Source organism: Bos mutus, chromosome 13 (genome assembly GCF_027580195.1).
Source record: "Bos mutus isolate GX-2022 chromosome 13, NWIPB_WYAK_1.1, whole genome shotgun sequence".
NCBI classification, from domain to species: Eukaryota; Metazoa; Chordata; class Mammalia; order Artiodactyla; family Bovidae; genus Bos; species Bos mutus.
The window spans coordinates 58,514,740-58,538,331 of NC_091629.1; the positions used below are offsets into that span (position 1 = coordinate 58,514,740).

The following is a 23,592-nucleotide window of genomic DNA, read 5'->3' on the forward strand; positions in this document are numbered from 1 at the left end:
CCACTGAGCAACTAACACTTTGCTCAAGAAGCTGAGTGGGCAGGGGAGGGTGGGGGCTGAGCCAGACAGGATGCTCGGGGAACACGCTGTCGGGGTGGGGGGTGGAGGGCCAGGCGCCTCTGCTCACTGACTTGGATGGTCCAGAGCAGGTGCCTCACAGCCAGGTCGGTTTTTCCCTTTTATTTTAGGCAAGCATCCTTCATGGATTCTCCTGATCAAGTCTCTTTAGAAAACTGCTTTTCGAGTTGACCGCTTCTCTGGGAAGATGAGCACTGAGGAGACTCATAAACCCGACAGTCGCCACTCAGCGGCTCCCAGCCCGTTTCCGAGCAGCCCCGCATAGACTTGGCCGCTGCCGGGGGATCATGGAGCCCTGCGGCTGGCCCCAGAGAAGCTTGATTCCTGACAGTGAGGGCTGCTTCTGCCAGAGGCCCAGCCGGTCTGGGTGCTGCCCCTGGAACCTCGCTGCCCAGCCTCTGAGTTCTTCCAGCATGGCATCTGCCCCAGACCTTGCTCATCAGCACCTGAGATCAAGTTCAGGTGGAAAGGGGTGGGTGAGGGGGCAGAGGGCACCCAGGAGACCAGAGCCCTTCCAACAAGGCCTGACCTCCCCCACCCCAAATTTCCCTGGCTGGTCTGACCGCCCTATTGCCTATCACCACTGTTTAGATGCCTTCCTTGTGCCCAGGTGAAGCTGGCTGAATAGTCATTCATTCCACAAATATTGATCCCATGACTGCTAAATTCCAGGCGCTGTTCTAGGCCCTGAGGACACACCAGCAAATGGGACAGGCTAGGCTCCTGTCTCGGGAAACCCAACTGAGTTCATGCTGAAAGTGCTCTCAAGGGAGGGGATATACACATATAGTTATGACTGACTTGGGGCTTCCCTGGTGGCTCAGATGGTAAAGAACCTGCCTGCAGTGCAGGAACTGTGGGTTTGATTCCTTGGTGAAGGGAATGGCAACCCACTCCAGTATTCTTGCCTGGAGAATCCCCATGGACAGAGGAGCCTGGCGGTCTATAGTCCATGGGGTCTCAAAGAGTCTGACATGACTGAGCGACTAACACTTTCACTTTTCATGACTGACTTGCCTTGTTGTATGGCAGAAACCCACACAACATTGTACAGGATATATTCTCCAATTAAATAAATTTTATAAAAAAGAGCTCTCAAGTTTCCTTTCATTAAATAATGCTTCTGAGACCACCCACAAAATTCAGTCTTCTGGACCTTATCTAAAATCTCAGAAATCAGAACCTCTGAGGAGTGGGGCCTTGAGAGATGTATTTTACCACACAAACCAACACATTTCTATATACTTTCTTTTTCTATTATTTGGGCACACTGGGTGGCTTGTGGGATCTTAATTCCCCAACCAGGGATCAAAACTGGGTTCCCTGCAGCAGAAGCGCCAAGTTCTAACCACTGGATGACCAGAGAAGTCCCCTTTTTTTTTCCCCTAAGAAATTTCTATATATTTTAAAGTTTAAAATTGCTGTCATAGTATATGTGTACATGTGTATTTTGCTGAGAATAAAACTGTCTCAACAGATCACTTGGGAAAGGTAAATTCTTGATGAATTTGTATAAAACCCTGTAAGAACCATATAGGCAAGAACATCTATATATATAGTGACATGAATTTAACCTGAACAGCTGAAACATAATAAAAGACTTTTCCAGATTAAAAAAAAATATATAATGCTGCTAACACTGGGTAAGCTCCCAGCTGGTTGTGAGTCTCTGGGATGGTCACACTTCAGGGCCTCAGATTCCTTAACTAACATGAGGGCATCAGATGGCCTATTTCCAGTGTTGCCTCTGGCTCCAAATTCCAGAAAGTATCTGAATTAGGACAGAGTGCTCAGTGCACTTGGACCTGGGAGGGAGACCGTCATTCATCCTGGCATACGCTCTCCATTTCCCACCCCGCTCCCCGCAAAAGCACAGAGCATGAGGATCAACAGAAACCCAGTCTTCCTGTCCGGGACCATCGTGGAGAACAAGGTCTGATGTCAACACAAACCATGACTAAGCGGCGCCCCAGTGCTCATTCTCCTCAATACTGCGGTTGTACCACCTTTCTGCTAATTGGGAACGTAAGCCAAGACGCAGCTGACTACATCCTGCTCTCGTCACACTGCCCACGGCCCCCACCTGCTGTGGCCCAGAGCCTACAAAGGCACAGATGCTGAAGGGCTTCCCCTTAGCAAAGTCCCTCTTTGTAAATCTCTCCCTCTTGGCAATAAGGAATGGAAGTTCCAGGCCCTAGGACTCTGGAGACTGGATACTCTGAAACTGCCCAATGCTACAGCTCTGCCTGGAAGCTGGCTGTCCCCGAATCAAACCCAGTGCATCTTGGGAGGACAGAAAGAGGGCATCTGACACGGTCGCCAGCACGGTGCTAGTGTCTTTAGGGTATTTTCCACGAGTAGCGGCAGAGCTTGCTGCCCCCACTTACTCTGGGTTCTGCACGGAGCCGCCCACGCAGTGGAACCTCTCGGGCACCGTCTTCCAGTCCTTGGCCATCTTCACCATGGCACCTGCGTCTAGGACTCCGTAGCCAAAGAGGTGATTAAACTCCAGGCCGACCCCATTCCTCCGCCACTGATGGACCTCGTCGTGAAGCTGGTTCCGCTTGGAGGTGAGCACAGTCAGATGCTGCATGTCTCTCCAGGTCAGACCCAGGCTGTGGACCGGAGGCAGGGAATTCAAGGACAAGGGCATGGGACAGGGGTGAAGAGAAGAAAAAAGGGACACAATGACTAAGATAGCACGTAGACCTCCAGTAAGATTTTGGAACATCTGTGAACCCCCAAGTCAAGGGAGGATTATCCATGCATTATTTATAATATAGGTATAGCTGTACATCAATTAAAAGTCTTGCCTTTCCTAATTAAATATATTTCAAATGCAAAAGCAGACACACACCGGGATGGCTAAAATGAAAAAGGCTGTTGACAAAGATGAGGGACAACTGAGTATTTTGCAGATGAGAGTGTAAATTATTGCAAATACTTTGGAAAACAGTTTGACTCTATCTTTTAATGTTGCCCACATGCTTAAGCTGTGGCCCAGAAGTTCCATCTCTAGGTGTGTAGCCAACAGAAACGTGTGTATATATTCACCAGACATACATGTACTGGAAATGTCCATACGCCCAAACTATGAAGCCCCCAAATGCCCATCCACAGTAAAGTGAATAAGCCAAATGAGACATATTTATTGGGCATGGAACACTGCACTGCAGTGAGAATGAACTATAGCTACTCAGAATAACGGGGATGAAGAGAATGCCGACCCAAAGAAGTCAGACACAGAGGAGAACAAACTATACAGTTACAGTCACTTAAAGAAGAGAAAGAGGCGCAACGAATGTGTGCTGTCAGAAGTCAGATTAATGGTGGGTCTTGCACAGGTGGTGTTTGGAAGGGACACAAGGGGCTTCTGGGTGCTAGCTGAGCTTTGTTTTCGGACCTGAGTGTTGGCTACTTGCAAGCATTCCATTTGGGAACATGGGCTGCCAGTTCTTCAAGAGCAGAGACAACAGCCACAATATCTGTCTCCCCAAGGCCTAGGATGGCCCTCCTCGGCACACTCGTCATTCAGCAAATAAACAAGTTGGCTTGCAGAAGTGTCTTTGGAAATTAGTGTCTACTATTACTCACTGTCTGTGTTTTTCAGAATGTCAGCCATGACCTGTTTGTGGGCCAGAAGGTAGACTGACTGCATGGGCTGTGTATCTGGGTTGCGCAGTAAAATCATTTGTGGGACATTTAAGACCAAACCGCTCCAGCCACATCTTAGACTAAGTAAATAAGAATTTCTGGGAGGGGGACTCAGGCTTGGGAAATTGTTAACACTTCTTGGGGCATTCCAGGAGACAGCTGAGGTTGAGAACCAGGTTCTTTATGAATGAAGCTGTCATGAGTGGAAGAGAACAAAAGAGAATGACAGTGTGACTGTAATTGGGGAAAGTGTGTGTGTGTGTATGTGTGTGATGTGTTGGGTTGGAATGCAAAATGTATTTCTCACTAAGAGTCATGGTCAACAATGTTGGAAAAACCTTGTACTACAGTTCTCCTCAGAATCAAATGATTCAAAGAACATCACTCATTTGATAAAATCTCATCATGGGCAGGTTTCATTGGTTCAAAACTTTGAATCAGAGTCAGAAGACACTTGTGATTCATACACTCTTGAAATGTAGACTTTCAGGTTTTAAGGAGAAAGTTTCAAGGAAAGTCAATGCTTATTTGAGAAATTTAAGAACATATTTATTTTGGACATACGGTCCCCTGGACACGTGGACTAGGTGAACAACGTGAAATTCCCTGATGTTGATTGTGGCTGAAAGCTCAGTGCTTTGGTGGAACAGGATTCTGAATTCATTTAACCCAAAAGTGTTGATAAACCCAAATAGTGTTGATAACCCAAATGTGTTGATAAACTGCTAACTTCAGGGTAATCAGAGGGCTGGCTGGCAGGTGGAGTAGCTCTCACCTTTGCAAGGGGTTCTGCCACAATAATGTGATATGCTTCCTGAGGGACCCCATTAGACCTTTCTGCATGGATTTACTCTCATGGGGCACATGAGAGAGAAAGAATGTGTTAGAACAAGGATGTTCTCATTTCTAAACTAAATCAGAGCAAGGCCCATACTCCAGTGTCAGAATTTGTGACACTGGTTGAACAACCATTTGCCTATGCCTGAAAAGTAACACTGAGTCCCTCCTATTTTTACATTCTGAGCAACTTCTGAATTGACAGAAGATGTGCATATATGCTAAGTTGCTTGAGTCGTGTCTGACTCTTCGTGACCCCAGGCTCCTCTCCATGGGATTCTCCAGGCAAGAATACTGGAGTGGGTTGCCATGCCCTTCTCCAGGGGATCTTCCCAACCCAGGGATCAAACTCACGTCTCTTGTGTTTCCTGCATTGGCAGGTGGGCTCTTTGTCACTAGCACCACCTGGAAGACCTGACAGAAGACAGTGTGTTAGTGTCAGTAGTTTAGTTGTGTCCAACTCTTTGGGACCCCATGGGCTGTAGCTTGCCAGGCTCCTCTGTCCATGGAATTCTCCAGGCAAGAATACTGGAATGGGCTGGTATTCCCTTCTTCAGGGGGATCTTCCTGACCCAGGGATCGAACCCGGGTTTCCTGCATTGCAGGCAGATTATTTACTGTCTGAGCCACCAGGGAAGCCCCATTGTGTAAAACAGGGATCTCACAACCTGCTTCAAGCTTTAATCCTACTACGGCAGCTCAAGGGTTGTAGGTGACACTTATTAACTAATACAAAATAAACATACAGACCACCTGCAGTATGGAAGTCACTGTGTTCAGTGTTATAGGCAAGGAATAGGTCACGCTTTTAAATAGTTTATATAAGAGTTGGAAAAGTAAGACAGACCTACGGAAAAGCACTGCACAGTGAAGTGATTCTATGAGCATCTATTGAGTGTGTATCATGTCCAGGCTCTGCACTGGTTATGAGCAGGCTGTGGAAAGGTCTCAGAGCCTATAGTCTGGGGGGCAGATAGACAGACAGCTCAATATTTAAAAAGGGGGGAGCTGAGCTCCCTCCCTGTCATGCCGAGGGAGCCAACAATGGGGTCCCAGAGTTATCCCAAGGAGAGCATCTCACAGAACGTGGACCAGCTCTGGAACCATGTGGGAACCTGTGACAAACACGGATTCCTGGTCTCAACCTCAGGTCTCTGGCATCGGACCTCCTGGAGGCTGCAGGCCTGAGGATGCACACTTAGGACAGTGCCCAGGTGATGCTTCTGTACACGGGGTTTGAGAACACGGGTCTGAGATGGTGGTTCACAGCCTCGGCTGCATGTGTGGACAGCATGAACACAACGATGGCGTCAGACAGGACCCAGAGTTGTTGCTTCCATGGACCTGTCCATACATCTGCCAAAGGCTTGAAGGATCCAGAGGTGGGAGAAGGCAAGCATTACTCAGGTGATAAACTTTAAAAAGTACAGGAGGTCAGGAGCCCCGAGTTTCAGGGAGGGAGAGCCAGGGACTGAGGCAGGAGAGAACCACATGTTAGAACATCAGAACTTTATCTGAGGAACAGATATGAAGGCAGAGGTGCTTAAGCTGATCTTCAGAAACATCACCCAGAGAAGGAATTAAGATGTGTGGACTGGAAGGAAGTAATATTCAACAGCAGTATGGAGGAATCTCTCAGACATAATGTTGAACCAAAATGCTCATACTGATACTTAGGTGATTGTCTGTTTCCTGATTTGGGTGCTGCTTACATGGATGTGTAAGGCTTCCCTGGTGGCTCAGATGGTAAAGAATCCACCTGCAATACAGGAGATATGGGTTTGATCCCTGGGTGGAGAAGATTCCCTGGAGAAGGAAATGGCTACCCACTCTAGTATTCTTGCCTGGAAAATCCCGTGGACGGAGGAGCCTGGTGGGCTACAGTCCATTGGGTCTCAAAGAGTCAGACACGTCTGAGTGACTAACACCAATACTACATGGATGTGTTAACTTTATAAGAAGTCTTTGAGCTTTCCCTAACATGTGTGCACTTGTCTCTGTGTTTATTATACTTTGATGGGGCTTACATGACAAAATCATTCCTTGGAAGGTCACTTTTGGAAACACTGCCCTAGCCCAGAATGTGGGCTGCTTTACTATGGATGGTTCTCCTGGGCCATAAGTTTGCCTTCTTATGATCCCCTCAGAACCCCACAGTAAGTCTGGAGTCATGGAGAGAACCCCACATATGGGAAGATAGCTGTGTGTGTGTGTGCTAAGTCACTTCAGTTTTGTCCAACTCTTTGCGACCCTGTAGACTGCAGCCCTCCAGACTCCTCTATCCAAGGGATTCTCCAGGCAAGAATACTGGATTGGGTTGCCGTTTCCTTCTCCAGGGGATCTTCCTGACCCCGGGATCGAACCTGCATCTCTTACATCTCCTGCACTGGCAGGCGGGTTCTTTACCAATAGTGCTACCTAACCCCCACTAGAGATATCCTGCAAAACTAATATTGGACTCCCTGGGAAATGTGAGCAATGATCTCTGGGGAATCAAGAAGGTATTTTCAAGCATTTGGCAGAAAAGCATTTTATGAGATTAAACAACAAGGTGATGACTGGTCAGGACAGAGGACTGGGTTCCCTTTGTCCCCTGGAGCCACAGAGATGGTCCTTCTCCCTCTTTCATGGTCCTGATGGGCAGATGTTTTAGACAGGATAATTTGTTTACTGAATTCAGGTTGTTTTGGAAAAGCTTTCCCGTTGGCCCTCTGAGCAGGAAACAGCCCTGACTGCTGCCACATATGTCCCCAAGGACTCCCACGTGCCTCATCTGAACACAAAGAGAGGTGAGCTGCAGGAAGTGTTCACAAAGAGAGCCTTCTGGCCTCCTTCCTCTGGGCTCTCTCCCGGGGTTATTTCATGCTGATCAGAGGTTTTAACTCCTGGCTTTGTTGTTCAATCGCTCAGCAGTTTCTGACTCTTTGCAACTCCATGGACTGCAGCACGTCAAGCTTCCCTATCCTTCACCATCTCCGGGAGTTTGCTCAAACTCTTGTCCATTGAGTCCGTGATTCCATCCAACCATCTCATTCTCTGTTGACCCCTTCTCCTCCTGCCCTCAATCTTTTCCAGCATCAGGATATTTTTCAATGAGTCAGCTCTTCACATCAGGTGGCCAAAGTATTGGAGCTTCAGCTTCATTCTTCCAATGAATATTAGAGCCCTTTTGCCCACTGAAAAGTCTTGGGCTTTACCACCCCAGGAAGGGCTTATGCAGCCCACTCCCTTGCCTTGATTTGGAATAAACTCTGAGGCAAGATTTACATTCCAGAACTCCTCCTGGAGTCAGGCTGAGGCCAGAACCTTTGGAAAAGCATCCTTGCTGAGATCCTTTTCCATCTCTAACCTACTTCCTCTCTTTCCCAATGGTCTCTGCTGGGAGCCCATTCTTAATGAATCGCACCAAATTCTAATCTCAGGGTTTCCAACCCAGGTGGCTGGTGTCCTGAGAAATCTGAGGACTGGCTTCCTAGATGGGTTTGAACCACCTACTACCTGGTATCATTTTCCCCCTGTTTATGGCAAGAGAGTGCTCAGTTGATGACCACTGCTCCAAAATGAAGTATGCCTAAGCAGTGACTGCATTCTTTTCTGTAAGGAAAGCTGCAAGCATGGTAAAGAATGAGGAATAATTGTTGCAGAGCCCACAAATCTGTTGAAAGTTCCAGAAGCCTGCTCAAGCACTTTGATGGATCTAGGTGTCACTTTGTTGGCATATAGGATTCTTAGGTAGCTCAGTGGTAAAGAACTCTGCTGCCAATGCAGGAGACATAAGAGACGTGGGTTTGATCCCTAGGTTGGGAAGATCCCCTGGAGGAGGAGGGCATGGCAACTCACTCCAGTATTCTTGCCTGGAGAATCCCATGGACAGAGAAGACTAGTAGGCTAAGCTGTTGGCACATATGCCTGAGCAAGTGACTTTTTTGCTTGTCAGAATCCAGGGAGACTTTAAGGTGAGTTCTTTCCTCTTCGATTTAAGGGGAGACAAGAAACTCCTTATTCCCTGTCCTCTGTGAGACTCTGTGGCAGGACCAGCCTCCCTCTGCTTGTCTGCTCCCAATCAGAGTGAGCGAGACCAACTCAGACTTTAGGACCTGACAGGCCCTGAGAAGATTTTCATTTTTAGGAAATGCACATAATATGTAAGGTTTTTTTTGTCTTGGTACTTAATAGGAAGAGAGTGTCCGTTTCTTCTTTCTTAAATTTTCCACCTGAGTTTTGTTAACAGAATCAAAGTTTGGCTTGGCCCAAAGACAGAAGTCATCCCCAATCTGGGGCCCAATTTGTAAAAGGAGGATAACGATGCCTTTTTCTGCTTGAAGGCATAGGGGTTGGACTAGATAATCTTTTGAAGTCCTTTCCTATTCTAGGAATCAGCTCTTACCTCCTCTGCAAGTCAGAAAATGCACTGAATCGCTGGAGAGTCAAGCAGGCTGCCTGAAGATTGACGCTAGAAGCTCTGGTTGCCTAGCAACAGCTGACAGGGATGGGAACTCAACTTCCCTTCCCCAGGAGCCAGAATCCAACTTCTTACAAGTTTCTGGTTCTGTGTTCTCAGATAATTCCTTGCACAGTGGGCATGTGCACTTACACCACATGGATGTTGCCTGAAGCCACAAATCATTGCTCAAACCAAAGGCAAGTCTCTGGTTTGCACTAAGACAGGGGAGCAGGTGGGCAGGGACCTCTGCTGGTGCTCAAATCCAAGGTGGGTCCAGCAGCAGTGATGTGTGGCTTCTCCGTGGGATGGTGAGAACAGAGAGGGTGGGGGTCTCTCACCGGTAGCTGGAAGGTAGTAGCAAAGCCCATTTCTTGGACTACATTGTGTGACTTTGCCCACATTGTCTCAGTATTAAAGTGAGTTCACCATATAAGTTAACAAATTTGGAGCAAGAGCATCTTGTTTCCATGACATGTTCTGAAAACCTTGCTAGATAACCAGCTTGGCAATGATCTTTCATTTACCTGATTGGGAGTATTATTAGAGTGAAACAGCCATGAAATCCACAGATGAAAGAAAATATCTCTGTGACCCCATGTGTGATTGGGTGTTGGACTCTTGTGCTCTCTAGGGATGTAGTTTTGTGGGTGTGTGTGTGTGTGTGTGTGTGTGTATCATTAGCAACACCCAGCAGAGTTCATTGGCCCTGACTTTTTACTGACTCTCCCACCCACTTTTGCCTCCATGGACATTGGAGGTGTTGGGTTGGGAGACTTGTGTTAGTTCACCCTGAAGAGTTGGCCCTTGGTCCCAAGCTGGAAACATACTTAGCCTCTAAAGCCAGTGCGAACACTCCGGCTGCTTCGGGAGCAGCCGCGGATGTCCCAGAATGCCTCAGGGTGCAGTTGCCATATAAATCTGTGGTTGCCTGGAGGGGAAGAGAGTGAGGAATGAGTAAAGAAGCCCCATTGCTTTAAACTCAAAACAACACAGAGCAGAAGATCTTCTGTTTCTTTTACTTAAAGTCTGCCTTGTTCTGAAGATGATTTAGATGAAGGCAAGAATAAGCTTAGCACTCATGTATTTATTTTGCCACACATTTTTATCTGAGCTTCCTAGTAGCCTATGCAAAAAGGGAAACACAATCAGTTATAGTTACAGTGTCCATAAGATACAAGCAAGTCAACTGTTTAGAGAGTCAACTTTGCAGCTATTCTAATAAAGAGATATTTAAAGTGACAAGCCAATACCACCACCATACTCAATGCAATGGTGGGGTTTGTTAAAATGAGATTGGCTCAGAAAGCGCAGGGCCACTTCATCAACAAATTATTTTCCCTTCAGGAAAAAAGGGTGGCATTCCTAAAGAGGAAAAATGAAACAAGTTCAGCTAAAGTTTGCCTAGAGGGACAGCCATTAAAGAGAAAATGTTACGTTCTCTACATCTACAATCCACCAAGAGATTCTGGAACACAGTGAACAAGACAACTGCTACATCAGTGATTACCCCAAGTGGGGAGGTTGATCAGCTGACTTTTAAAGGATTTTACAGAGAAAGTCCTCATCTTCAATGTTTGTGAGAGACAGGGTTTTCACTAAGATTGTTTATAAACCATGAGAATACTCATTTATCTTGTTTGTCTGTAGGCTCCTTGAGTGGGTCTTTATTTTGGGGGACAAAGCATCCGGGCAGTTTAAAGTCATCTCCTGGGGAAAGTGACTATATTCAAAGAGAATTCAGTGCTCCTCCCCAGCTGGAGTAGCGTCACAGACAGGGGTTGAGGACAGAGTGATACCACTGGAAGGCCCTTGGGGCAGGGAGGGGAGCTTCTGGGGGGTGTTTGGGAGAAGGCTTACAAGCAGAACAAGACTGGGGCCACACTTGCTCGTCCCTTTCTGCTCATACAGCTCAGAAGATGAGAAAATGAAGCCTCTTTCCACTTGGGAGGAGCTGACACATTTTCCATCCTCCCCAAGACTAAGGGGAGCTGAGCAGACTCATGGGAGAAATTAGGGGGGTTCATGGGGGAGCCAGGCTAAGGTCTGGGTCTCCTGCAGGGAAGGGACTTCTGCCAGCTCATGTGAGAGCTGGTCGGGTAGAGCCCAGGCAGGACCTTGGGACTGAAGGGCTAGCTGGTACTGATGACTGCATTCTTGTTCCTGCCTTTTTCCCAACCCTGGAGGAGGTGGTGGCCAGGCAGAATGTAGCCCAGCCTGACTACTGAGTCACCCACTAAATTCCTAGCTTGGAGGACTGAGAAAAGGCTGTATGCCTAGCGGACTTGGAAAATTCACTGTTAAACCTAGGGCCCAGGAAGGCAGAGTTGCTCAGAAGAGTGCAATAAATGTCTATGATTCTTAACCTTTTGGTTTTCTCAACTGAGGACCCGGTTTAAAATATTATGAAACACACTACTCTTCCTTTGCAAAAACACACATGTGCCCACTTTGGGGGAGGTCTAGGGACCGGGAAAAATCCATCCGTGGATGCCATTTCTAAATTACACTAATAAATGGATATGTTCTTGGCTCAGATGGGGTGCAGGTGTGATGCTCCAGTTCTTAATATTAGTCACCTTATAAGCAATATGCTGGGGCAACATCTTGGTAAACTAGAGTTCATCATTACTTGTAAGCCAGAACAATAAACAAGAAAATCTATGGACCATGAGTGGGAAGGAGGTCATGGCGCTCTTGTTTTTCGTGAGGCCTCGACCTTGATAACAAACATCATCAGCCCAGAAGAGGGGTGCATCTCCCCTCGGAACAGGGGCTGACTCTTTGAAGGCAGGCCCTCCTTCCATGACGTCACCGTGTCTGCGTATGATGTCACTAATGTCCTCGCGCACCCCCGGCCCTCACTCACCACGCCGGCCTCGGGGTTCCGCTTGCGCCCATTACTGAAGGTGGAGGCCAGCGTGGAGGAGCAGCTCTCGTCGTAGAGCGCGGTCCTGCCGTCGTTGATGGCCGAGTTGATGGAGATGGTCCACATGCTCGATGCGTAGCCGTCGCAGTTGCAGTCATCGTAGCTGCCGCCGTCGCCCGAGGCCCACACGTAGATGCTGCCTTTGCCCCCGCGGCCCTGGGGGTGGGGGACAGAGAGGGATGTGCGGGCTGCAGCGGGGTCCGCCTGGCCTCTTAAGCAGTTGAACCTAAGGACTGGCTTGGTTTCTATCTGTCCTTGAAAACCACTGTCCTTCTGGACAGGCACCCTGAGAATTTTTCTTTTCAGGAAGGATTCAATATAAAGTCATCTCAATTTACATTTAATCTGGGAATAACAAGGTGGGAAGGACTGAAAGAATCTCCTTAAAACTGACAAATGGACTGCTTTTTAAACATTGATAATCCTCATGGTAAAAAGTCAAAGTATATGGAAAGGAAAATGAAAAAAACAAATCCCTCTGCATGTAATTCTTACATATTCTTTCAGGCATTTTTCAGCAAAAATGCAAATGAACCTGTAAATTTATACTTAGCTATGTAAGATGTAAAAGATATTTATATATAGCTTCCATTTTATAGGTATTATGTATATTTTACATGTTTACATATATATATATAGATATTGTGAGTATTATAATATACACTTACAGATTTTATATATATATGTATATGATACCGATCTCTGGGTTGGGAAGATCCCCTGGAGGGCATGGCAATCCACTCCAGTATTCTTGCCTGGAGAATCCCATGGACAGAGGAGCCTGTAGGGCTACAGTCCATAGGGTCGCAAAGAGTCAGACAGTCTTAGCAACTGAGCACGCACACACGTCAGAGGAAAGGAGATGTCTGAATTACCTCCAAGGTCTCCTGCCTCCTGACAATGAGAAGTGACATTTTGATTGCTTCTAAGAGGACTTGGAGTTAATTAGCCTGTGACTGGCTGAGTCGATACATCAACAAAGATTGATTTAGCCACTGGCTGAGAAGTGTCCTCAGTGTCTTGGTAAATCTGTCCTGGAAAACTCCATCCAAGCAGGCAACTGCCCGCAGAAACCAAGACACAGAAGGAACCGTAGCATCCTTACAACTGACAGGGTGCGAGAGGGTGCAGCCCTCTAAAGCAGGCTCAGATTTGGGCTCAGTGTCGAGGATGCTGCCCTTGGAAAGTGAAACAGACATGAATCAGCATGAGTGATTGAGGCTACCCACTGAGGAACCTTCCCCTGAACCAGCCCGCAGGTGGGCTGCTAGTGAGACAGGCAACCTTTGCTAAAAGGAAACCAATGCTAAAAGCATTCTCACCTTGATGTCGGGAGACTGGTTGTGACTCTAACCTGTCAGGTTTCTCTGTGTTCATGACCCCTTTATATTAGAGTTTGTAGCCCTGCCCACCAAGAGGAGGGGCCTGTTTCCCACCCTTGAGTCTGGATTGGCTTCCTGTCTTGCTTCAGCAAACAGGATGTGGTGGGCAGTGGTGCTGGGTTGATTCTAAGCATGAGTCTCAAGGAGCCCAACCCATGTCTGCTTTCTCTCAGAGACCATGGGAACCAACCTGAGTTAGCGTGTGGCTGATGACAGATAGTCTGGTCAGGTTCACTGCCACAGCTAACAGTGACCCCACGTGGGAGGCCACCCTAGACCAGGCGGTCTGTGGCTCACCCTCCAGCTGACCACAGATGCATGAGTGAGGCCACCTGAGATTCGCCAAGGATGGCCCAGGTTGGCAGAGCAACCCAGCTGGCCTGTAGACCCATGATCAGAGTTAAGTGGTTGTTACTTACCGAGTTTTGGGGAAGTGTGTTATCTGGCTTTGCTCCCTGATACACAGAGAGCAGTATCACCATGTTTCTGAAGAGTCAGCAGCAAACATTAGTTTTGTTTTGGACTGTAAGACTTAACCCACAGGAATATTTTGATTGCTAGGAATTTTAAACTTCATTTTCCTAAGCTGTTTGTGTGTGTGTGTTTACGAGGGCGATAATAATTATATTCTTGCTTCTAATGATTGGGTATCAGTAGCAAATAGTCCCTGACTTCTGGGCAAGATGGGCCACTAAAGAGAAGACCCTAGTTCTGGGAGCAGTTGAGTGGGGAAGGGGCATCTATAAGAGGGCTGAGAGCTGACTGTGGGATGAGTCTGTTACTGGCACACCATACTGTCCTGTTAAAACAATACCCCAAGATCCAGTTCTGTCCCCCAGCTTCACTTGAACCACAGCTGGGATGAAACTGAAACAGAGCAACTGTGACTCACATTCAAATAATCAGTTGGAGGGTACAAGGGAGAAATTAGGATGATAATCACAGCATACACTTCTAGGGCACTTAGTGTGAAGCAGGGACCACTCTGAATACCTTACATTGTCATTCACTGCATCCTTACAGCCGTCCTGCGTGGCAGTACCGTTCGTACCAGCCACACGGAAGACAAAATACATAAGAAACACAACAAACAAACAAAAGAGCTAAGTAGGACTTTGAAATTCTGGGGAGGGATGCAGATGAAAATATGACCAGTGGAGAGAAAGATAGCATCACAGGGTTGTTGATTTTCCCCAAGTTAACTTACAAATTTAATTTGGTCCCTACAGATGCACTGTGTCGTTTGGGACTTAATCAGGCAGATTCTGCCATGCTGGGCAGTTCACTACAGGGAATTTTATCCAGGGAGTAAGTACTAGGCTCTTCCGTCCATGGGATTCTTCAGGCAAGAATATTGGAGTGGGTTGCCATTTCCTTCTCCAGGGGATCTTCCCAGCCCAGGGATTGAACCTGGGTCTCCCGCATTGCAGGCAGACGCTTTAAGCACTGAGCTACCAGGGAAGCCCCTACTTACTACTTACTACTTACTAAACCCCAATTGGGGTGTGGGGGTCACCCAGAGATTAGGGAGGAGATGGTCTAGGAGCCTGCACTGCTCAGGGTGGGCTGCCTGCTGGGGTCTCCCGCCCTTACTCTGCAGCACGTGCTTGGAGCAGACTGGCTGTCTACCTGCCTCCATGTTTATCTGGTTTAGGCTGGAATTATCTTCTCTGCCTCTCCTACCCCTCTGCTCTTTTTTTCCCCCTCATTTTTTAAAGGCAAGTGCATTTAGATGAAATTTAATATGTGGTGCAACTCCACTTTGAATTCTCTCTTTGTATTAGTCTTTGCAGGTTAGCAGGATTAATCTCTCTTAAAAGATTTCACTAAGTGAGAATTTGTCACCGAGGCACTATTGAGGGTATTTAACCACGGATGTTCTCAACCAGGGGTGATTTTGTATCCCAGGGGGGATTTGGCACAGTTGGAGGCATTTTGGTGCTCACTACCAGCATCTAGTGGGTGGAGACCAAGGATGCTAAACATTTAACGCAGAGGACAGCCCTCTGCCTCTCCCCCTGCCCCCACCAGCTACAACTAAGAATGAGGGGGACTAAGTGTCAATAGAGAAGAGGCTGAGTCTTTGCTCTAACCTATTGGCAAAGGCAGTGATTTTAAGAGCATAACCTAAAGCAGCCTTTCACAGATCCCAAGTTTCTTAAAAGTTCATATGGATTCTGTAGTGTGCTTTTGAGAGAGTAACAGGAAGGAAGGCTAAGGGTCTCCAACCAGAGGAAATAGGCTGCAAGTGTCAGACATTTTTTATCTCTCTTAAGCGGCAGGAGGAAACAAACTAGTAGTGTCAGATTTTTTTCCCTTCTCTATACAAAATTAAAAGGTTTCTCTTAAAATTCTTTGTTGCCATGATGACACCTGGTTCCACCTGAACTTAACTTTCCTCAAACCTTGAGCTAACTAATGGGTTTTAAAGATCTTCACGACCCAGATAATCACGATGGTGTGATCACTGACCTAGAGCCAGACATCCTGGAACGTGAAGTCAAGTGGGCCTTAGAAAGCGTCACTACGAACAAAGCTAGTGGCGGTGATGGAATTCCAGTTGAGCTATTTCAAATCCTGAAAGATGATGCTGTGAAAGTGCTGCACTCAATATGCCAGCAAATTTGGAAAACTCAGCAGTGGCCACAGGACTGGAAAAGGTCAGTTTTCATTCCAATCCCAAAGAAAGGCAATGCCAAAGAATGCTCAAACTACTGCACAATTGCACTCATCTCACACGCTAGCAAAGTAATGCTCAGAATTCTCCAAGCCAGGCTTCAGCACTATGTGAACCATGAACTTCCAGATGTTCAAACTGGTTTTAGAAAAGGCAGAGGAACCAGAGATCAAATTGCCAACATCTGCTGGATCATCGAAAAAGCAAGAGAGTTCCAGAAAAACATTTCTGCTTTATTGACTATGCCAAAGCCTTTGACTGTGTGGATCATAATAAACTGTAGAAAATTCTGAAAGAGATGGGAATCCCAGACCACCTGATCTGCCTCTTGAGAAACCTATATGCAGGTCAGGAAGCAACAGTTAGAACTGGACAAGGAACAACAGACTGGTTCCAAATGGGAAAAGGAGTACGTCAAGGCTGTACATTGTCACCCTGCTTATTTAACTTACATGCAGAGTACATCATGAGAAACTCTGGGCTGGATGAAGCACAAGCTGGAATCAAGATTGCTGAGAGAAATACCAATAACCTCAGATATGCAGATGATACCACCCTTATGGCAGAAAGTGAAGAGGAACTAAAAAACCTCTTGATGAAAGTGAAAGTGGAGAGTGAAAAAGTTGGCTTAAAGCTCAACATTCAGAAAATGAAGATCATGGCATCTGGTCCCACCACTTCATGGGAAATAGATGGGGAAACAGTGTCAGACTTTATTTTTTTGGGCTCCAAAATCACTGCAGATGGTGATTGCAGCCATGAAATTAAAAGACGCTTACTCCTTGGAAGGAAAGTTATGATCAACTTAGACAGCATATTAAAAAGCAGAGACATTTCTTTGCCAACAAAGGTCCATCTAGTCAAGGCTATGGTTTTTCCAGTGGTCATGTATGGATGTGAGAGTTGGACTATAGAGAAAGCTGAGTGCAGAATTGATGCTTTTGAACTGTGGTGGTGGAGAAGACTCTTGAGAGTCCCTTGGACTGCAAGGAGATCCAACCAGTCCATCCTAAAGGAGATCAGCCCTGGGTGTTCATTGGAAGGACTGATGTTGAAGCTGAAACTCCAATACTTTGGCCACCTCATGTGAAGAGTTGACTCATTGGAAAAGACCCTGATGCTGGGAAAGATTGAGGGCAGGAGGAGAAGGGGACGACAGAGGATGAGATGGCTGGATGGCATCACCGACTCAATGGACATGGGTTTGAGTGAACTCTGGGAGTTGGTGATGGACAGGGAGGCCTGGCATGCTGTGGTTCATGGGGTTGCAAAGTGTCGGACACGACTGAGCAACTGAAGTGAACTGAACTGAATGAGCAATGTATTTACCCTAGACTCTGTCTTTCTTCAAGTTGGTTCCGCTTAAGACTCAGAACCGATAAGGGCTCGACAAACCAGTTTGTTTTACTCGTACATTGTTCTCCTAACCTATGTTAATGAAACTATATATCTACTTGGAACCTGCCTTTCTTTAAGAGTCATGTCAATAGTTTTATGGCCTGGGATGACTCACCTTGTGCCAATGTTATCTCAAAATGCATGTTGTGGGTGAAGGGCCTGGTTCCAGTCTCTGAGTTTTGAGACATTCCCTTTCTCTAATTAGCGGACTGCTATTAGCTATATAGAAAGTGAAAGTTGCTCAGTCATGTCCGACTGTTTGCAATCCCAAGGACTATATAGTCCATGGAATTTTCCAGGCCAGAATACTGGCGTGGACAGCCTTTCCGTTCTCCAGGGGATCTTCCCAACTGAGGGATCAAACCCAGGTCTCCAGCATCGCAGGCAGATTCTTTACCAGCTGAGCCACAAGGGAAGCCCAGTAGCTATAAAACATCTGGCTAAAGACTAGCAGGGGAATACTCTTTCTGCCCCCTTCTGATGTCTATGTCAGAAACTTTATCTCTTATACTTTAATAAAATTCTATTACACAAAAGCTCTGAGGGATCAAGCCTTGTCACTGGCCCCGGCTTGAATTCCCCTCCTCCAGAGGCTAAGAATCCCAGCGTCTTTCATGGCTCAGCAACAACCTTTCACTTTTAATATAAAAATATCCAATACAATATTGTAAAGTAATTAGCCTCCAATTAAAATAAATCATTTTTTAAAAAAATAAAAAAATAAAAATTTATTATTATAAAAAAATAATGGCACAAATTGCTTACCATTGGCTAATGTAAATTTCCAGCTCAAGGCTGGTACATTGGCTCAGTGTACTCTCAGCATATCACCTGTGCCAGGAGGTGGAAATCCTGCTCTGAGAAGCTTGAGGCTGAAGTGAGTTGGTCCCTTCATCCTACCCAATGCCTAGTGACCTGGAGGAATGACTACCCTCCCCCACGCCCCCCACCCCCGCCCCCACCCCCGCCAGGCCCTGACCCAGTGGTGGTATCTGCTTGCAGATACTGATGAAGCCAGCCTGATACAGTTTGCCTTTTCCCAGACACTTAATTACACTGATTTTTATTTTCCAGTCACCTTGACATCTTAATAGAACATAGATATACTTTAAAAAGTCATTGTATTTGTATTATGAAAATCATGTTCTTTGTAGAATGACTGGGATCTAGACTATGAAGAAGAAAATAAAAATCTTATGTAATCTTCCATGAATATAAAATCACTGGTAATATTTGGTGGATTCCTGCCAGTTATATATATATGCAAAGCATAAGAACAGGTTTAAGAATGAAAATGGGATCATAAAATCCATCTATCTCTGTGGCCCTGCTTAAAATGTATTTCTCACTTACCATTACATTAATATTTCCTCACATAATTAAATACTCTTCTATACCATAAGTTTTTATTCGTCTTCTTAGATAGCCATTCCATAGTTTATTTACTCTTTTTCTTAGATGTTCTTAGAAGGCTGTTTCTAGGTTTTAAAGTGCTGACATGAACATGATTCTATATATGTCTTTGTATTTCTATTTATTTCCTCAAGCAGAGTCTTTAAAATAGGGAATGTAGGGTGAAAAGGAACAAATGTTTGAAGCTTTTTGACCCATGGTGCCATATTATTGGTTTTATAAGGCTTAATAATAATCTATATTTTCACCAGTACTGCACAAGAACTCAGTATTCAGCTTATCTGGGTCAAGATTTAGAATCATTAAAAAAATAGTTTTGCCAACTGAGTGAACAAAAACAAAACTCACTGTTTTGAGGTTTTTGTGTTTTTTTTCCCACTATCAGTTGAGTTTTTCTTTCTCTATATTTGCTGCTCATTTGTATTCTTTATAAATACCTTAGCAAAGCACCATGTCTCCAAAGATATGTCCTATGCATATCTTTTCTTTCATATCTTTTTTTTATTGATTTGTTAGAGCTCTTCCTATATTAAAGAACTTAACCAAATTTTTGTCATCAAATATTTCATATGTCTTTATATACATATGTAGATATACTCTTTTCTTTTGTATTTTGCCTACATTTTGACTTGCAGAAAATGTTCCTTTTAATGACTTTAGTCTATTTTTTCACACCTATATTTAAATAACATAAAAAATGTATTGATTTACAAGTACTGCTTTTTTGTACTCACAGTTCATGGAAGAATTATATTCAAACTACTCATAAATACCTTTGACACTTGTGTGTTTCCTCACAAGATCACTGGTTACATCTTGGGTCACCGAGCAGATTTTCTAGGCACATTATTGTGCTTTTGAATTGATTGCCAAGTATTTCTAGCTGCCTGCTGTCTGGGCCCATGATAGCATCCCCTTGTGGTTGGATGGGATCCTGTAAGACATTCTGAACCATTTACTGGTCAATGCCAGACCCACAGAGCTCTTCCTTCCCTCTGCACAGTAAGCAGCAATGTTTCAGATGTCAGCTCTGACCTCCAGGAGACTGTGGTGAGCAAAGCCTTCTACTGACTGTGGTGGATGAGTCACTGATTGAGTAAAAATCTTTGTGCTTTCAAATCTCTGAACTTTTGGGGCTGTTTGTTATTGCAGGATGAGAGAGCCTCTCCTGACTGATACAGTTGGTCGTGTTCAGTTCCACTCAGTTTATATAGATGTAACATTAAAAAACATACAGCATTTAAAAAACTCTCTGGGGACTTCCCTGGCAATCCAGTGGTTAGGACTCTGTGCGTCCAATGTTGGGGGTGAGGGTTCCTTCCCTGGTTGGGGAACTAGGATCCTGCATGCTGCACAAAAACACCTCCCCCCACCAAAAAAAAACCACTTTGTATAATGCAGTCTCTGAAAATTTTATCCTGAGCCATAAGTAGCCATTTGTATAATATTAGCACAGTTCCTATTCTCACTTTTCCCCAGATGTATATTCTGACTCTTGACAACTTAACCACCTACTGAATTGCTTTTTTTTTCTTTTTAGTGTGAATAAAAACCTTTTAATTTGAAAAACATTAAGCTTCACAAAAATTAGAGTACCTAGTATAATGAATCCCCATGTATCTATTGATCAGCTTTGACAATAACCAGACTTGCAGAAATTTTGAAAGGTTTTATGAGTAATATTTATTACTCTTTATTGGGGGTAAATATGTTCTCTTGTATGTTTAGAAAGTCCCTCTCTGGCACAATATCAGGGACTGAATTATATTTCCGTGTAGCTGTTCTATGTTTTCATTCTTTATTCCTTCCTTTCTGTACGTGGAGTGTTGGGAGTGTGGGGTGAAGTCACACAGTGCTTTAAATGAGGATGATGGATGAGTGGTCCCCTCCTGGGAGTGTGGTTAACTTCTGGAGAACAGCGGGGCCATATCTACAGGGAGAAGTGGTTGGTTCCAATTTATGTGGTTTCAAAATCAGCTGCTGAGACCAGGACTTGGGGGTGACCTCAGGAAGCACACGTGAGTACAAGATGGGAGTCGGGGAAGGAGTGGGAGAAAGGCCAACCAGGGCTGAGCTGATGAGGAGCACCCCCAGCCCCTGGAGACCCCTGAGAACCTTCCCCCATGATCTGGGCTGTGTGCACGGGGCCTGGGACCGCCCCACAGTGCTAGCAGGTCCCAAGTACAAGCAGCACTGGGAGAGGCCAGCTGGTGATGGGTAGGAAGCCACACCCGGGCAGGTGCAGCCAGACCACCGGATCCCAGCATCTGCATGGTGCCCCATGGGTTCCTCGGAGCTCAGCAGGAGTGGGTGGGGTGTCTGAGTCCCAAGAAAGCCAAACGAGGATGGCACTGTAGCCTCTGCTTATATCCATCACTTGAGCCTGTGTTTCACTGCACCTGCGGTTGCCTTTAAATATGGCTTCTCCTGCTGTACATCCACCTTGGAGGTCAGGCTCCTATACCATCCTGTCTCTTTCTAACAAGATCCAGACACACTGTGACGAGCCTTTCTGATGTCATGGGGGCTGTCGAAGGCTGACATTCACATCAATCTGTGAAGCAGGTAGTTGGGTTTCTCCCTGGGTGCAGATAATCACCACCATCAAGAAGGCTTATTTAAGGGGAGTGGTAGCCGCCTTGGTTTGTCCAGAGCTGGAGAGTCCCCAGGAAGTGGGGCTCTCAGTGCTAAAATCCGGAAAGCGTTGAGCAACCAGGGTGGTTGACCACTCCGCCTGAGGCTGGCTGGTACTTAGGAAAGGCCACTAGAAATCCACCAGCTTTTGCTCCTGTTTCTCCTTCTCAGAAATGAAAGGAGGGATTGTAACTGTGATAAGCATTCCACACAGCAGCAGCTGCCACTCAGTTGAAAACCTCTGTCTGAAACCTTCATTTCAGAGTCTTAATCAGAGCTTGGGGAGGAGTCCTGAGAGCTCCTTGGCACGAGGCATCACTGTGGCCAGAGGCCCGGCACTTGCATCACCATGTCCACCCGCTGCTCTGATTAAATTTCAGCAGGGTCACCAGGCTTATCCTTGCTCATCCTGATTAATCACTGTCTCCCTGGGAAGCCTACCCGCACCCCACCCCCGCTTCCTGGAGGGTGCCTTTCAAGCCAGGGTCTTGCAAGTGACCCCATGTACAATTCAGTTCCAAGATCTGGGACCTGTGTCCGTGCTCTTTGCAACCCTCCCTGCCATGCTCAGGAAATAAACAATCAATGCTTTGTCTCATCTGGGCCTCAGACATTTTCTGTTGCTTCATCTTTAAATATTCCTAAGGTGTTCCCTCTGATAGCAACCCTGAGGTGTGATTAATAAGAGGTTGGGGTATAGTCATCAGAGCCAAACATGGGCCAAGGTTGCCCTGGGTACATTTCCTTAAGATGTGAAAAGAAGTTCATGAGTCAGTTGTCACATTCAAGAGCCTCCAGTGGTCTCTGAATTCCTCTTCTGGTTGTCAGAGTGATGTCACATGCTGTGCTCTGTATCCACAGGCCTTTGTTCTCCATCAGTCTCTCTGCAAGGGCTACATCCTTTTCTAACCGACAAATGCATTACCTTGTTGGTCCTTTATTACCCAGAGAAAGATGACTCCAAGCTCAACTAGGCTTTGCCCAAGCTGCAGTCTGGAGATTGTGGTAGATGGTAGTGGTTGCCGCCCATATTCCTTCGACCTTATGGCTTTTGGTACACTGGGCGTCAGCAGATGTCAGTGCAGGCATGTCTTCGTGTAAGGGATTTCTCCCAAGAGACTGAAGGCTGCCTTGCACACCTGCCTCTGGGTTGAAGGTGCCACTTGGGAACCTCCTCAACCACTGACTTTTCTGCCAGCTACTGTGCTGCTAGCTTTAGCGTGTGTTATGCAAAGTTTCCCAGTTCTCCCATGGGATTAAGCTCCAGTTAATCCAAGCTGAGTCCCAGCTTCAATGGTAGCTGACTGGAAGACAAATCCCTTATTGGCCCCTTTCTTCCCGGTTACACCTCCCCGCTCACTCCTGGTGTCCCATTCACCTCCCAGAGTAACCACCTGAACTCAGCTGTTGTCTCAGGGTCCGCGTCTGAGTTACCCTGAACTGAGAAGTCAGTTCCTGGCTATCATAATTCAGGGATCTCTGTCTGTCGCCTACTCTCATATGTAATGTGAAGAATGTCTTTACTGGAAATTCAGCACGTAGACTATAAAGAGGAAAGACGGGAAATAAAGGGGGAATGGCTTCCCTCTCTTCCTTCATGCCTGGTCCTTACTTCCTCCCTAAAGTGTTTACTGAGCAAATTTAGGAAACACTGACTTAAATCCCTAAGGAGCCACGTAGGTGATGTGCATGTGAGAAGAAGGTATCATATGATTGGGAGTGGTGTGGTTTGTGGCAAATGGTACATTCCTGAAAAGTTCTCTTATCCTCTGTTTCCTGTTTTTTAAAAAAACAATTTTTTTAATCTATTTATGCATTTGGCCACCCCATGCGGCCCACAGGATCTCAGTTCCCCAACCAGGGATTGAAGCCACGTCCACTGCAGACCCCCACCAAATCACCGGGTAAGTCCCTCTTCTTCTTGCTTTTTATCATTATGATATCGGTGAAGCAAACCTGTCTGCAAGATGCTAAAATTCAACGACAAGCATCAGAACTGCTTTAGTGGAATAGGTAATTGTCTGACACCTTTGTTTAGGTCCAAGTGAAAGTCGCTCAGTCTTGTCCTACTCTTTGCAACCCCATGGACTATACAGTCCATTAAATTTTCCAGGCCAGAATACTGGAGTGGGTAGCCGTTCCCTTCTCC

General features: G+C 46.0%; 1 protein-coding gene across 1 annotated transcript in view; it reads right to left on the bottom strand.

The window, feature by feature from the left end:
* The window catches only part of PCSK2 (proprotein convertase subtilisin/kexin type 2), a 240,628-nt gene that overhangs the window by 4,049 nt on the left and 212,987 nt on the right, over positions 1 to 23,592 (bottom strand). Inside the window, exons 9-11 of the mRNA XM_070381797.1 lie at positions 11,880 to 12,095; positions 9,841 to 9,941; positions 2,466 to 2,693 (exon numbers count right to left, since the gene is read on the bottom strand). Coding sequence (XP_070237898.1) covers positions 2,466 to 2,693; positions 9,841 to 9,941; positions 11,880 to 12,095 — 545 coding nt within the window. The remainder of the gene's footprint in view (positions 1 to 2,465; positions 2,694 to 9,840; positions 9,942 to 11,879; positions 12,096 to 23,592) is intronic.